The sequence below is a fragment of the Drosophila kikkawai genome, chromosome 2L (assembly GCF_030179895.1).
Source record: "Drosophila kikkawai strain 14028-0561.14 chromosome 2L, DkikHiC1v2, whole genome shotgun sequence".
In the NCBI taxonomy this organism is placed as follows: domain Eukaryota; kingdom Metazoa; phylum Arthropoda; class Insecta; order Diptera; family Drosophilidae; genus Drosophila; species Drosophila kikkawai.
Window position 1 is genome coordinate 22,740,011 of NC_091728.1, and position 12,756 is coordinate 22,752,766.

The 12,756-nt window shown below is 41.5% G+C and overlaps 3 protein-coding genes across 25 annotated transcripts in view; 2 read left to right on the plus strand and 1 right to left on the minus strand.

The window, feature by feature from the left end:
- The window catches only part of LOC108080707 (GTP-binding protein Di-Ras2), a 37,276-nt gene extending 29,092 nt beyond the window's left edge, over positions 1-8,184 (plus strand). For both annotated transcript variants that reach the window (XM_017175544.3, XM_070289081.1), the window contains exons 6-7: positions 5,232-5,361; positions 5,850-8,184. In XM_017175544.3, the coding sequence (XP_017031033.1) occupies positions 5,232-5,361; positions 5,850-5,925 (206 nt within the window). In that variant the 3' untranslated portion in view covers positions 5,926-8,184. The remainder of the gene's footprint in view (positions 1-5,231; positions 5,362-5,849) is intronic.
- Positions 8,185-8,888: 704 nt separating this feature from the next.
- On the plus strand, positions 8,889-10,588 carry LOC108080715 (deoxyribonuclease TATDN1). The gene is made up of 4 exons (XM_017175566.3): positions 8,889-9,017; positions 9,079-9,258; positions 9,315-9,921; positions 9,991-10,588. The coding sequence occupies exons 1-4, from the start codon at positions 8,984-8,986 to the stop codon at positions 10,103-10,105; spliced, it is 936 nt and encodes a 311-aa protein (XP_017031055.1). The 5' UTR covers positions 8,889-8,983; the 3' UTR covers positions 10,106-10,588.
- Positions 10,589-11,548: 960 nt separating this feature from the next.
- Positions 11,549-12,756, minus strand: part of mim (missing-in-metastasis) — a 41,040-nt gene continuing 39,832 nt past the window's right edge. For 14 of the 22 annotated variants that reach the window (XM_070283410.1, XM_070283409.1, XM_070283412.1 and 11 more), the window contains 3 exons: positions 12,504-12,655; positions 12,305-12,435; positions 11,549-12,126 (listed from right to left, as the gene is read on the minus strand). In XM_070283410.1, the coding sequence (XP_070139511.1) occupies positions 12,313-12,435; positions 12,504-12,655 (275 nt within the window). In that variant the 3' untranslated portion in view covers positions 11,549-12,126; positions 12,305-12,312. The remainder of the gene's footprint in view (positions 12,127-12,304; positions 12,436-12,503; positions 12,656-12,756) is intronic. The other 8 variants (XM_070283421.1, XM_017175562.3, XM_017175551.3 and 5 more) reach the window with 1 other exon arrangement.

A 12,756-nucleotide genomic window follows, 5' to 3' on the forward strand; every position in this document is an offset into this window, starting at 1 on the left:
AAATTGAATCCTTAATTTATATTATTTATAGACATACATATATGTATATATAAATATATTTAAAGTGATTTCGACAGTTTTGACTACAATTAGCATAATTATTTGATAATTTCACATTGCATTGCATTTAAGTTACGGGTTTTCATTGTTAAAATTCATGTGGTTCCGAATACAAAGAATGATGTTTATAAAGACTTTATAAGTTAGTCAAATATGACTTAAATAAATATCACTTACTACATAGGGATAACTGAAAATATGGTTTAATCGTATCATTATTTCAAGAGAAAAGGAAAATATCAATCTATATTTTAATGTCACGATATAAGTATGTTTAATAAGTATATTTTTTGTTTAGTAATTTGAACTAAACTATAGTACCTTTACAATACTATGCCGTATAAGCATTTTTTCGTATATTATTTGACTTATATAACCATATCTTCGAGCTAATATCTTTTATATTTTCGATTGGCACCTTTTCTTTCCACAATTTAAATATGTTTGGAAATGATTCTGTTTTTTCCGCTATGGAGGATCCGTATATGAAGGATCCATAACAATTTGTTGCCATAGCCACGTGAAATGAAAACCAAATCGGCAGCAGCTCGGGTTGAGCCCCTTGTTGATTGCCTGTTGCCTATGGCCGCTGCAGTTTCAAATATCAATTAAACATTCGCAGGTTCTGATTGAAAGCCAGAGCCTTGGCACGGAGGTATCAGACCGGGTTCGGTTTTAGTCGCATTCGGCACTTTAAGCAGCTTAATTAGTGCGAAATTAACATATACCGCGCTGGCCATAAATACAATAATTAAGCCGCTTGCAGGTCGCGTGTAATTAAGCCGAGGACTTAAGCGCTGACTAGGGCGCATCTGGCTGGGCTTAATCAATAATTGATGCACATTTATTAATATATTCATTTTAAATCAAAAGGGCAAAGCCGCACGGACGTGGGGCCAATTAATGGGTGTTCTTTGGGCGCGCCTAGGTCTAGGATGAATTTGGCAATTTGGCTAATTGAATGCAATTAGCATTCCAGCTTCAATAGCCAACCTCCGACCGCTGTCCGCTGTCTTTGGCCTAATTAATTGTGGGAATTTGGCAGGCGAACCGGCGAAAGAACCTTTCTTCCAACCCAATTGACAAAGACAAACTCTTTTTCATTATTCATCAGACGACAAAACAGAGCCTAATAAAAGAAACACAGAAAAGCAAAGCAAAAGACGGCGGGGATACATCCCAAACTCCCCTCGATGTTCAAACGCTTCTGGCGTCTGATCAAAACGCTCTCGAGCGAGCACGTGTATTAATTAAACAGCTTGACCTTCTAATTACCCCGTAATGGAATGCCTTATTATCTCATTAAAAACTTAGTTCGCGGCATATGAAAATAGAACGAGGCAACAGCCCAGGAGGACGGCCAACAAGCAGCAGCCAAGAACGGCTCAAGAAGTTTTAAATTTTGCCAGGCTCCTTCCCAAAGTATAAATATCTAGTTAATTAATGTTGCCCAAAACTCATTCCATTACACGGCAGACAAATAATTAATTTAATTTCCGTTGGAGAAAAAGTTGTTGAGTCATAACAGAGAACCCCTCTAGCCCACCCAGCTGCTGTTGCCAATAATTTAATTGTTTGCCTGAAAGTCTTTTGATACATTTTTAGTGCCCCCGTTGGCCGCCGCAAAAGTCATTCAAACTAAGTGCAAAGTTGCCCGCCAGCGAAAGCGCCAAACTGGAAGTTACGGCTGTATGCAAGTACATAATATTCAGCGACTTGAATCCGAATGGCCGAGGGCATCGGAGTTTGGAAAAAACATATTAAATGCTGGCCGAAAATGTCGTCAGATATGTACTTGTCCCGGGATCGGGGGTCGGGGGTCGAGATCCCGTCCTCCTGTCGATGACAGGCGGACAAGAGACAAGCGACGATAGTCGTCGACGTTTGTCTGAATGGCGAAGGTCGTCGTCGAGTGGCAGACTACTATATAGTACTACGGCCCACACATTCATTGGCGGTTCAACGGACGAGTCGCCGCAAAGGTGACAGCGGTGACAACAGCGCCTTGAGTGTGCCACCAAAAATAGGTCTAAGCACTTAATCACTGCCGGCTGAGGGGGGAATGGCACTGGGGCTGCTTCAGTCAAGTAATTGCCTTAAAATGTACACCGCGGCGTATGCAAAAACAAATCGCAGAAATTTCATTTACAATGCTGCCATTTTGTTGCCGAGATTGTTTCTGGTCGTGTCTGCCACACGACAAGCACTGTGAAAAAAGACGGCATTATGAAAGAGAAAATGTTGTAAAGAAGTGGGAATAAAAGAGGTTGGAAAACCGCTTATTTCAGAAGTTATTTTTATTTTTCACAGCTTATTCTTCACTATGTTGAGAGGGACCTCCAAGGAGGAGCTCATCCTTTGGGTAATCACAGAGAGCATTGATGGAGTCTGACGGATACAATAAACCTTTGAATTTAAGAATTATTTAGGTAAAATGACAAAATGAATAAGATAGAAAACAAGCATACGAAAAGATCAAGGAATATTCATAATTTGAATAATTTTGTATTCATTTTTAAGTTCACATTATCGATTTGGCATTCCGTAGCTAGCCCCTTTTCTTTTTTTATTTATTTTATTATCTTAGGAATTATCCATTGACTTATTTTGCGGTGGACTAAAATGTTTGATAAGAATGAATAAATTAATAATTAATAATTCATTATTTTATCAATAAATTATAATGGGTTATTCCTTCTTGTGGCTTTGAGCCAAAGCATTAAACGTTTTATAAATAAATATAAATATACCTTCAGTCAAAATTCCCTTCAATTTATAGGGGTTTTAACACCTATTAAGGTATGCATGAAATATTTGCAAACCCAGTGTAATATTTTATTTTTAAGTTGTAAAATGTTGTCGCATAATTTTGTATACTTGTTAAGGAGTCTTAAAAACTCCTGTGATTTGTTACCAGATGGACTAGTCATACCTCAGCTATTTTCATTTAATACATTTCCAACAAACACACCCTATTTTTTCTCTGTGTCTGCTACATATGTATGCTTACGGCTCTGAAGTTTATTTGTGTGACGGGTGATGGGGCGGCACGGGAACGGACGAGCGCGTAAGTTGAGACAAAGCCAAAGCTGCAGGCCACATACATGTGCTGTGGCCAGGAAAGCGGCTTTTGCCGGGTCCTCCTGCGACTGCGGCTCCCGTGTGTTTTCCGGGCTGTGGGGGGGTTTTTGGGGGTTGGCACCGCAAGCCGTTTTATTTGCAGCCCGGCAACCCAGGCCCTAACTCAATTGCGGAAGCCTCGTAATACACATTAAATGCGAAATATATTGTGTGCCACGTACCTGCGTGTGATCCACTCTGGCTGTAAAATAATCAACGGTGGAATTATGGTAGAGTTTTAAAAATAACGATTATTTTAAGTGTGGAAAAACTCGTTTCTGTTAAATAAAAGAACTTTAATTTGAGGGACACATTATTATAGTTGTTTTTGGCACATTTAAAACAAAAAAAGCAGGACATTTTCACAGTACAGATAACCCCGTTTACTGCCCTTATACATATATTCCACAACAAGTTGCAAAAAGTGCTGTCCTTTTACGTGAACATTTCAACTTCAGGACATGTAAACCATTTACTGTGCGGTAATGACACCCATCGAGACACCCGAATATGTTGGGTTTTTCTTCATTTGAATCAGCCGTGTGTCTTCCTGATGAAACCCGACACACAGAGCCGGGAGAGTAAAACAAATTTAATTTAAATTTCTGTTACACGACGCACGCACGCATCAATTCCCGCCGCATATGCACAATTTATACCGAGTCCGACCCCAGCCGCCGGCACATCCTGTCTTGTTTGTTTTTTGTGCTGCTCCGGCAGTATTCCCGTGCTCGCTTGGCAGTTGCCCTCGTTACGGCTTTCATCCACTGGGCCACTGAGCTGCGGGGATGCCGGAGTTAGGTCGGTGTGTCGGGCGGCATTTTCGCGCGCTCTCTGTCAGCGGCAGCCGCAGTGCCAGTTCCCCCGCTGCTGGGCGCCTTTTTTTGACAACAATGGCGCTTGGCGGCCATTTTGTTTGCACTTGACACCGCCGACACCCAGAAGTGTGCAACACACTCCGTCGGCAGGCTGGCCTGCTCAATAATTCTGTTTGCTCGGATCATTTGGCCGCAGCGACAAAGACACATTTTCCCGCTAAGCTGTAAACTTTAATAACTGAATTGACTTTGGCTTTCCCTTTGTCTTTGTGGCTCCTAATGCCGCTACAGTCCGGCCAGCAATTGTTTTCCCACCCATTGTAAGCCCGGTCTTTGTTTGCGGCTTTATGGCCCGCTCCGGAGGAACAAAAAGGCCTGTTTGTTTACCAAGGGGAACTGGCAAACATCTTGCTGCCAACACCTTTTGTGTGCTTTTAACACTCTCGTTGGCAGGCTAAGCTGGCTGATTGAGGATTGCCGGTAAGTTAACGACTTCATTGACATGACTTACTTAATTGGTTGGAGCTGCATTGTAAGTTTGGGCCTCCTTTCAAAAGAGATTGATTGGAAATCTATGGCAAATATTACAAAGATTATCAAAGATTTATCATCAAGAAATTTGATGTGATATTTATCTGCATATTTTAGTGTTTGACTGGAAATATTTGGTCCAGACTTTGCATTTTAATTAAATCTACACTGGGATAGCAATTTTTCCGAGTAATAAAGTTCCAACATAAACGAGTACCTTAGCCATCTCACCCATCAGAGGCTATTCCTTTGAGGAGCCCCATCTGCCCCATTGGCGGCAGACGCGTGGCAGATACTCAAGCTGAACGGGGGAAGGGGCAGATTGGGTGTCTGCTGTTGAGACCTCTTATCTTGAGATGAACTTTGACTGTGCAGCCGGCTGTAAAAAAACCCATTTCGAGCGGTAACTTTGCGAGTGTGCTGCAACTCCCTCCCCGGCTCTTTGTGTGTGTGACGCTCATAAGTTAATTACGCCAGCGCACGTCGGTTACACTTGCACTGAAAGTCCGGATGTGCCAGTTGCTGCGGCAACGGACAAGGACGCCTCCACTCCCGGCTGGAAAATTGGATTTTCCCAGCATTGGCAGCTAGCTGCTCGCACAGTTTCCTGAAATCGCGCATTCCCTTTGTGCCGGTGCTCGGCGGCCGTTAAATGCACTCGTGGATACTAATTAGCCATCCGTTATTATCTATTTGTTGCAGATAAAAATCGAATGAACAGCCCGGCTCTCAGCGGCGCCGGCGGCAGTGGTGACAAGAAGTGTTCCGGCCTGGTGGACGCCGTCGATGTGGCCAGCACCAGTGCGGAGGCCAAGCTGAAGCCGCGTTCCAGGTGAGTGCAACACGCGTCTGACCACACCAACATATGGAAAAAAGAAAACACTACAAGTTTCAGGACATCGTCATAGGTTTATATTTTTAAATAATATTAAATTTTTGTCACGATCCAGAGTTTTTTTATTAAATAGATATCCTTACAACAATTACAACTATAATATAAAATATCTACTACAGAACCTATGGAGTACAGATTAATGATCAGTATCACCAGCCTTTCTCGCTTCTTATATTAAGTTTTTGATAAGTTTGAAATATTTATAAATTTATTCAATTAAAGAATTAAATTTGTTCATAATGTAAAAACATTTGTGAACCTGGCGATTTCTTGAAATACACATAGTTGTTGCTCATTTTTTCCTGTGTACGCACGCTTACAACACGCACATCCGCCAAGCCGACTCAGTCGGCTGGAATCCATGGCAACATCCGGCTCCTGTTCCTGTTTCTCTTCCGCTCACCACCATTCAACTTCCATTGCAGATCGCTCATCCGCCGCGCCTCCCGCAAGACCAAACAGCAAATTAACAACGCATCCGACGACTGCAACGTGCAGTAAAAGCACTAGCATTATTTTGGCCGGCAGCGCCTAATTGTGTTATTATATTTCGCCACAAAATGTATTAATAATAGAGACGGCAGCAAATTAGTGTGCATAAACAAGTGGCGGCGGGGCCCTTATTTATGTTTGCTGCAACTGATTATTCTGATAATATAAAACTCACACAGAAACCGGTTGGCTCAAGGGCAAACGAGCCCAGTTTAGCGTAGTTCTTGATGATGAATGTGCCACCCGATAATAACTTTAATAATTCACTCTGTGTCCATATCGAAACTAAGCCACTCGCAGGCATTTCCAGTAACTGGAGCTCCGTGTTAATGCCGTGATGACACTGCCCTTAAGTTCAAAAGCCACACAAGATAATTATAATTCGGGAAACATATGTCCAAAATTGTAAATGATTCTCGTGGTTCGTTTCGTTTCGTTTGCAAAATCAAATCCCAGATTATACTATGCCGCTGAGAGGACTCACAAATAATTCGGCTTAAATTATATCTAGTGTCATCGGGGCAGGCAGGTTAAGAGATTAATTCGACACTGAGCCGACTTGCCAAGGATATACGGAAATCGATTTCAGGCTAGGTCATTGCGGTTTAAGGGGACCAGTTTTATTTAAATTGAAAATTACTCTTTGTACGACTAAGCATTTCGATTATTGTCCACAATTTTCATACATTTTAGTCTAGGCTTTGTGTACGGATACGGAATTTGAATATAAATGAGAGACCGAGGGGACGAGATTCATACAGTTAATAGAGTTCCTTTTTGATGAGAAATTAATGGCTCAGTTGTTGTTGTTTGTTGAGGGGTTATCTGAGGGCGGACTAAGTTTAATTCATTTTGCATTGATTGATTATCATAATATTATGATAGGTTGGCGTAGCTTTAAGGTAAACTCTGAAATGCCAATTTATATAGGTACATACATACATATATGTATGTACATATATCTGCACCGTTAGCACTGTAGTTATTATTAAAGCGTTTCCATATATATATAGCTACTCCTGATGGATGGGTAAAACACGTTTGTATTTGCTTTGAGCCAAACTGGCTCCACTCCAGAAAGAGTCAGGGATGTAACGCAATTTCGCGTAGTCCTCCCTCGACCTCCTTTGTCCGCGCAGCCACGTGAAATAACAGAAACTTTGGCGGAGAGCAGAGAGCACAAAACAATTTACTATGCAAAAAGCGTAATTGTAAAATAAATTTGACGAGTTCGGGCGCGGGAGCGAATCTCGAAATGCTTATCAAGGATAATACAGGGTGAACTTCTTATGCTAAATTGCCAAATCAAAGTGTAGAGATTTCTGTATGATAGAATATAATCGATAAATCTGGTTTTAATACGCAACTTTTGCATGCGAGTTACCTTCTCTCCTCCGCCCCGACACGAGGTGCAACGGCGAGCGTGTGCGAGTCCTTGCCAGTGTGTGATAAGAATTCCTTTGTGTTTGTTTACTCTGAGTGTGCTTAGCAAGTAAGATTTATTCGAAAAAGACTACTTTTAGGCGAGTGCGGCGGCAGATATCTAATGGATTTGTAAATGAATGAAATACGGCATATGCAAAGTGAATTGTGATTAAATAATATAGCATATGTATGTACACCTAGGCGTACGAAACAAACTAAAAAATGAATGCAAAACACACACAAAGTAGACGGAAATTGCCTGCCACAGAGTAGCCGGGGGAGAGAGGCAGCCCTGTTGCTTTCGTCCAGGCAGAATATGTTATATATAATATACACAAATTATGCATTAATGTACTTAGTCCCTAGATCGTACTTAAAGAGTTTTGGGTGTTTGTTATAAGTAATCCGTTTATACATTGTTACTAGGTGTAGTTAATCGACAACAAATCTGAAGCCCCCCCCACAAGTATTCGATCTCTAATCAACTAACCGCCATACATATACATACATATATATCAGCAACCGATGGGAACACAAGGACTAGGACAGCGCGCGGCGCGGCGCGGCGGAGTATATATCAGCTGACTAATCCAATTTACCCAATTTTGAAATACATATTTGTGTACGTAATTTACGCAATTCGATTGTTCTACCGAATATAACAAAGGAAAGTGGAAATCGGCTACCGAAAACTACAACCAAAACTAAAGAAACCCAAATAAACTCTCTCTAGGTGTGCGTATGTGTGTCATGTACTTGTAAACTAATTGAATTCCAATTCAAATTGAATTATTGACAATTGTATTAGCCAGTTAAAATAAACCACAATGCGTCCCAGGCATCAGTGTATAATGTTTGATTCCGTTGCATAATGAATTTCATTCTAATTCCCACTTTCCATTTCCCATTTCCTATTCCGTTTCCATGGGGGCAGCATCGGATGCGGCAGCCAGCAGCCAGGAGCCAGCAGTTTCCACTAAATCAATTAAAACTAGTGCCGGCACCCAGTAAACCGACCGCAGCATCCATTAACAGTAACTAATGGAATTTCATTCGAAATATGTATAAATGGCATTTGCCTATAAATGCTGCAGTTGCGTGGACCCCGATTGTCGGCTTAAAGCTGCCGTGAGATAGCGACGATTTGAAATTTGCATGGAGGGGCGGAGGAAGCCGATTTAGCGGTCGCTGCAAACAATAAACAGCTTTGCTGGCGCGGCCTAATTAGCTTGCATTATGCGAGATTCCGAATGCAATATACAGTGTGGCATTGATTTTGCCTTAAATGGGCTTAGCGAAGCGTTTTTCGGGGACAGTGTGCAGAAAACCGCATAGAGGTTGGCACGTTGCGTTTTAAGGACTTAAAAGGAGCTGATTTTTAAATTCAAATTTTGAAGTTTTAACGGAAAACAGTCATGTACGCCCTCTGGCGAAGCATATATCAGTTATACAGCGACATCTGGCGGATCCAAGGCAAATCAGGCAAAACTTGGCAGCACTGTTCGCTCATGAACGAAAATATGGGCAGCACTTAATGCTCGAGACTTTCCGTATTAGTGTGCCCAGAAGCAGCAAAAGCGGAAATGTACGCGCCATTCCTGGGATTTTTTATTGAAAGCCAAATTTTCACCTGGCAACACTGATGCGGCGATTTGGAATGGCTTTAAAATACATTGGTTTGAGCAAGAAAACAACTGAAATTAGAGGAATTTTCACAACAAACAATATGATCCGCAGACATTGGGGCCAACCTCACGGATCCCATGTTCCAGGGCCGCTACGGGGACTCCCAGAAGCACACAGCCGACCTGGACGTGGTTCTGACACGTGCCTGGCAGCAGGGCCTGCAGAAGATCATCATCACCGCCGGCTGCCTCAAGGACGTGGACGAGGCCCTGGAACTGGCCGGCAAAGACGGTAGGCAAGTCATTTACCTCGTTGACCATTACCTCACCTGCCGCCTTCGTCCTCAGAGCGGCTCTTCACCACGGTGGGCGCACATCCCACGCGCTGCGGCGAATTCCTACCAGATCCCGAGGGCTACTACAACCAGCTGCGCTCCAAGATCGAGGCGAACCCTGGCAAAGTGCTGGCCATCGGAGAGTGCGGCCTGGACTACGACCGGCTGCATTTCTGCGACGCGGAGACACAGCGACTTTACTTCGAAAAGCAGCTGGACCTGGCGGCCGAGTTCGGGCTGCCCCTCTTCCTGCACATGCGAAACGCTGGGGCTGACTTCATGGCCATTTTGGAGAGGAATCGGGACAAGATGAAGCAGTGCGGCGGCGGAGTGGTGCACAGTTTCACGGGAACGCTCGAGGAGGCCCAGAGCATACTTGCCTTCGGCGGCCTTTACATTGGCCTCAACGGCTGCTCTCTGAAGACGACGGATAACGCCGAAGTGGTGCGGCAGCTGCCCAACGACCGCATTATGCTGGAAACGGACTGTCCTTGGTGTGGCATACGTCCCTCCCATGCCGGACACAAGCACGTCTCCACCCGGTTTCCGACCGTCAAGAAAAAGGAAAAGTGGACGGCAGAAACATTGATAGACGGACGCTGCGAACCCTGCCAAATCAGGTGAGCTAAATACAACAACACAACAAATTGTAGAATAAATAGATAAATAGCAAATATTTTCCGTTTTAGCCAAGTCCTCGAGGCCATAGCCGGCATAAAAGAGGAGCCGAAAGAGAAGCTGGCGGAGCTGTACTACCAAAATACTTTGGACTTGTTTTTCAGCAAATCAAAGAAGATGGAATAAAGGCAATTGCAATTTTGTATATAGAATACTTTAACATTTGAAGCCTTCTTAGCAAGGAAAGTTTTTAATTCAAACAAAATTAACTTATTTTCAGGGAAAGCCCGAAACCGGACTTAAATGTTATTTATTTCAGCCTAAAATCAAATTTATATGCTTGATGAAAGTACATACATCGGTTTTAAGTTAACCAACATACTTGATTTGTTGTTTTAACGGTTATCCCAAAAAATTGTGTATTAAACAATTTTGTGTTAAAATTTTAAACTTTTTAATACTCACACATTAAACACCAAAAAATCTCCTATGATCAATGTAAAACTTTGACATAATATTCTTAAGATGAGGATTGATCCTTTAAAATAAAAATAAAAAAAAAAATATAATCCCACATAAATAATACATTTTGCATCTCCTTAACATTCGATAGCTTCTTAATTTATAAAAAAAAAAGTAAAGAATAAAAGACGTTTGTTTTACATTCAATGCGTTTACATTTATTTTGTATTGTTTCTCATGTCTAAATGCAAATGAATTCAAAAATACGCATTACAACTTTGACTGGTTTTAGATTACTTCGGTATAGGTTTTTGTTTGTTTTGTAATGAATGTACTGAAACATTTTAAGATTAACATTTAGACGTGTAAATAATTGTTACGTACGGCTACGGTAATTAACTTTTGTGATTACGCTCTGTTATGTGTACGGTGTATATATGTAGATTTGATCGCCCAAAAAAATATATGTATTTGTTTAGACTCAAATTTGTATATTCTCTGGAGTCTATTCTAAACGCTAATAGAATTTCATAGCTTAGTTATTGCCATATTTTTGGTTACGAGTGTTGCCAATATTCATCGATCGATCATTGGTGAAGCCTTAAAAAGCGTATGTACAAAATATTTTGTAAATATTTAGAAATACTATTGCCTAGGTCCTATGCGGATATTAAAAGTGGTGATCTTAGGGATACGAGTACTTGTATGTTAACGTCAGTTAAGAGTTGAGAGGAAACTGCCACAAAGTTGGATATAAAATCTCCGGTGATCTGATATGAACGCAAATGATATTGGTTGCAACTGGATCTAGTCTATATGGTGTTGCATTTAAAATGACATTAAAAGATATTGAAAGATTCAGTCCAATAAAAATGTTATGATATGAACCTGTTCATATAGCACTCTACGTGGATGCGAAAAGTTCTGGGGAAGCCGTCTGATCTCTTTAAAATCCCCCCTTCCGCTTGGCAGTAATTGGTTGTCCTTCTTTTAAAAAGCTGATCCGATTTATATTAAGAATATACTGTGAGATTTCAAGAGCCGTCAACTCCATTCCTTGACATTAAAGATAGTGTATGCATATATTTGCTCAGACCTTTGCCAATTGACTTACAGTTGATGATCAGAAAAAACCAAGGATGGATAATCAAATGAAAGCACTGAAAAGTTGTAAGGTAAACTCCATTTATTAGGCGTCAGATTAGTTTCGATTGGTTGTTTAAATCATATCCATATGTATGTACATAAACAAGGGAAATTATAAATATGGTAAATACATAAACATAATATATATATCTTTAAACAGACGTGTTCACTAAAGATAAATTCGAGTTTCGAGCTTCGAGTTGTATAAATAAACGTAAAGGGGCTAGCCAACTGTCTTCATCTTTTGGATTCTTAACTTAACAAAGAAAGCCTTTCGCATTAATTTTTGGGATACAGGATATTAAGAAAGGTATATTATTGATTAGTTCGAGTTAAGCTTAATTCGCTTGATAAATGTCGTATATTGTATATGCCGTAATCATATGTATTTAGGTTGTATGTATGTTGTGTATACGAGTTTTCAGTTTCAAACCAAACTCTGCCTTCCATGGGTTAATTATGATGATAATAAATATGCTAGGGGTTAGTTTCTAATGTATTTTTGGAGCGCTGCGATCGTTGATCTTCTGGTTACGCTTCAAGGTGGCTCCGCGCTTGATTTGATCCATCAGCGACTCATGACAAATGCGAGGGTCCGGCTGAAACAATCAATCGAATGTGGGATTAGAGGGGGGCTTTCAAAGCACAAGTCCTTCGTTAGATATCATCAGCAGGGTTAATTGGTAAAACGAGGCACTGAGTGTATTAGCTGCCAGCTCTGGCTTAGTAGGCTTCAAGAACGAACGAGACAAAAGACTAGGAACATACTCTAAATACCTTCGCACCTAGCACTGCTCATCGCAGCAAGTGGCATTGGTGGCTGTGGTTGTGGCTGTGGTGCTGGGATAGGTGGGTGGTCTACGGTATTGTGCACTGGGTCGCGATAGATTTTGCGGATTCTGATACATCTAACAGCCATGACGGAGCATTGAGAAGAGGTTGGCTAATCGAGTCGAGTCAGTTGGGTGCTACTTACCAGGGCCTTGCTGTTGATGAGATTTCGCACGGCAAATGCTCGTCCAGACATTCCCTGCTTGGCCAGTTTCGCGTTGAGATTCTCGAGGAATTCGGCCTTGGTCTTGGCCCGAATGCTGCCAGTCTTTTCGATATTTGTGCTTGTGGCATAGTCTGTGGATATGCGTTGGGTGCATCATAAAAGAAAGTCGAAAGCAAATGTGATCGATCAATGAGTGTCCCCATAATGTAGGGTAAAAGACTTGACAAAAACA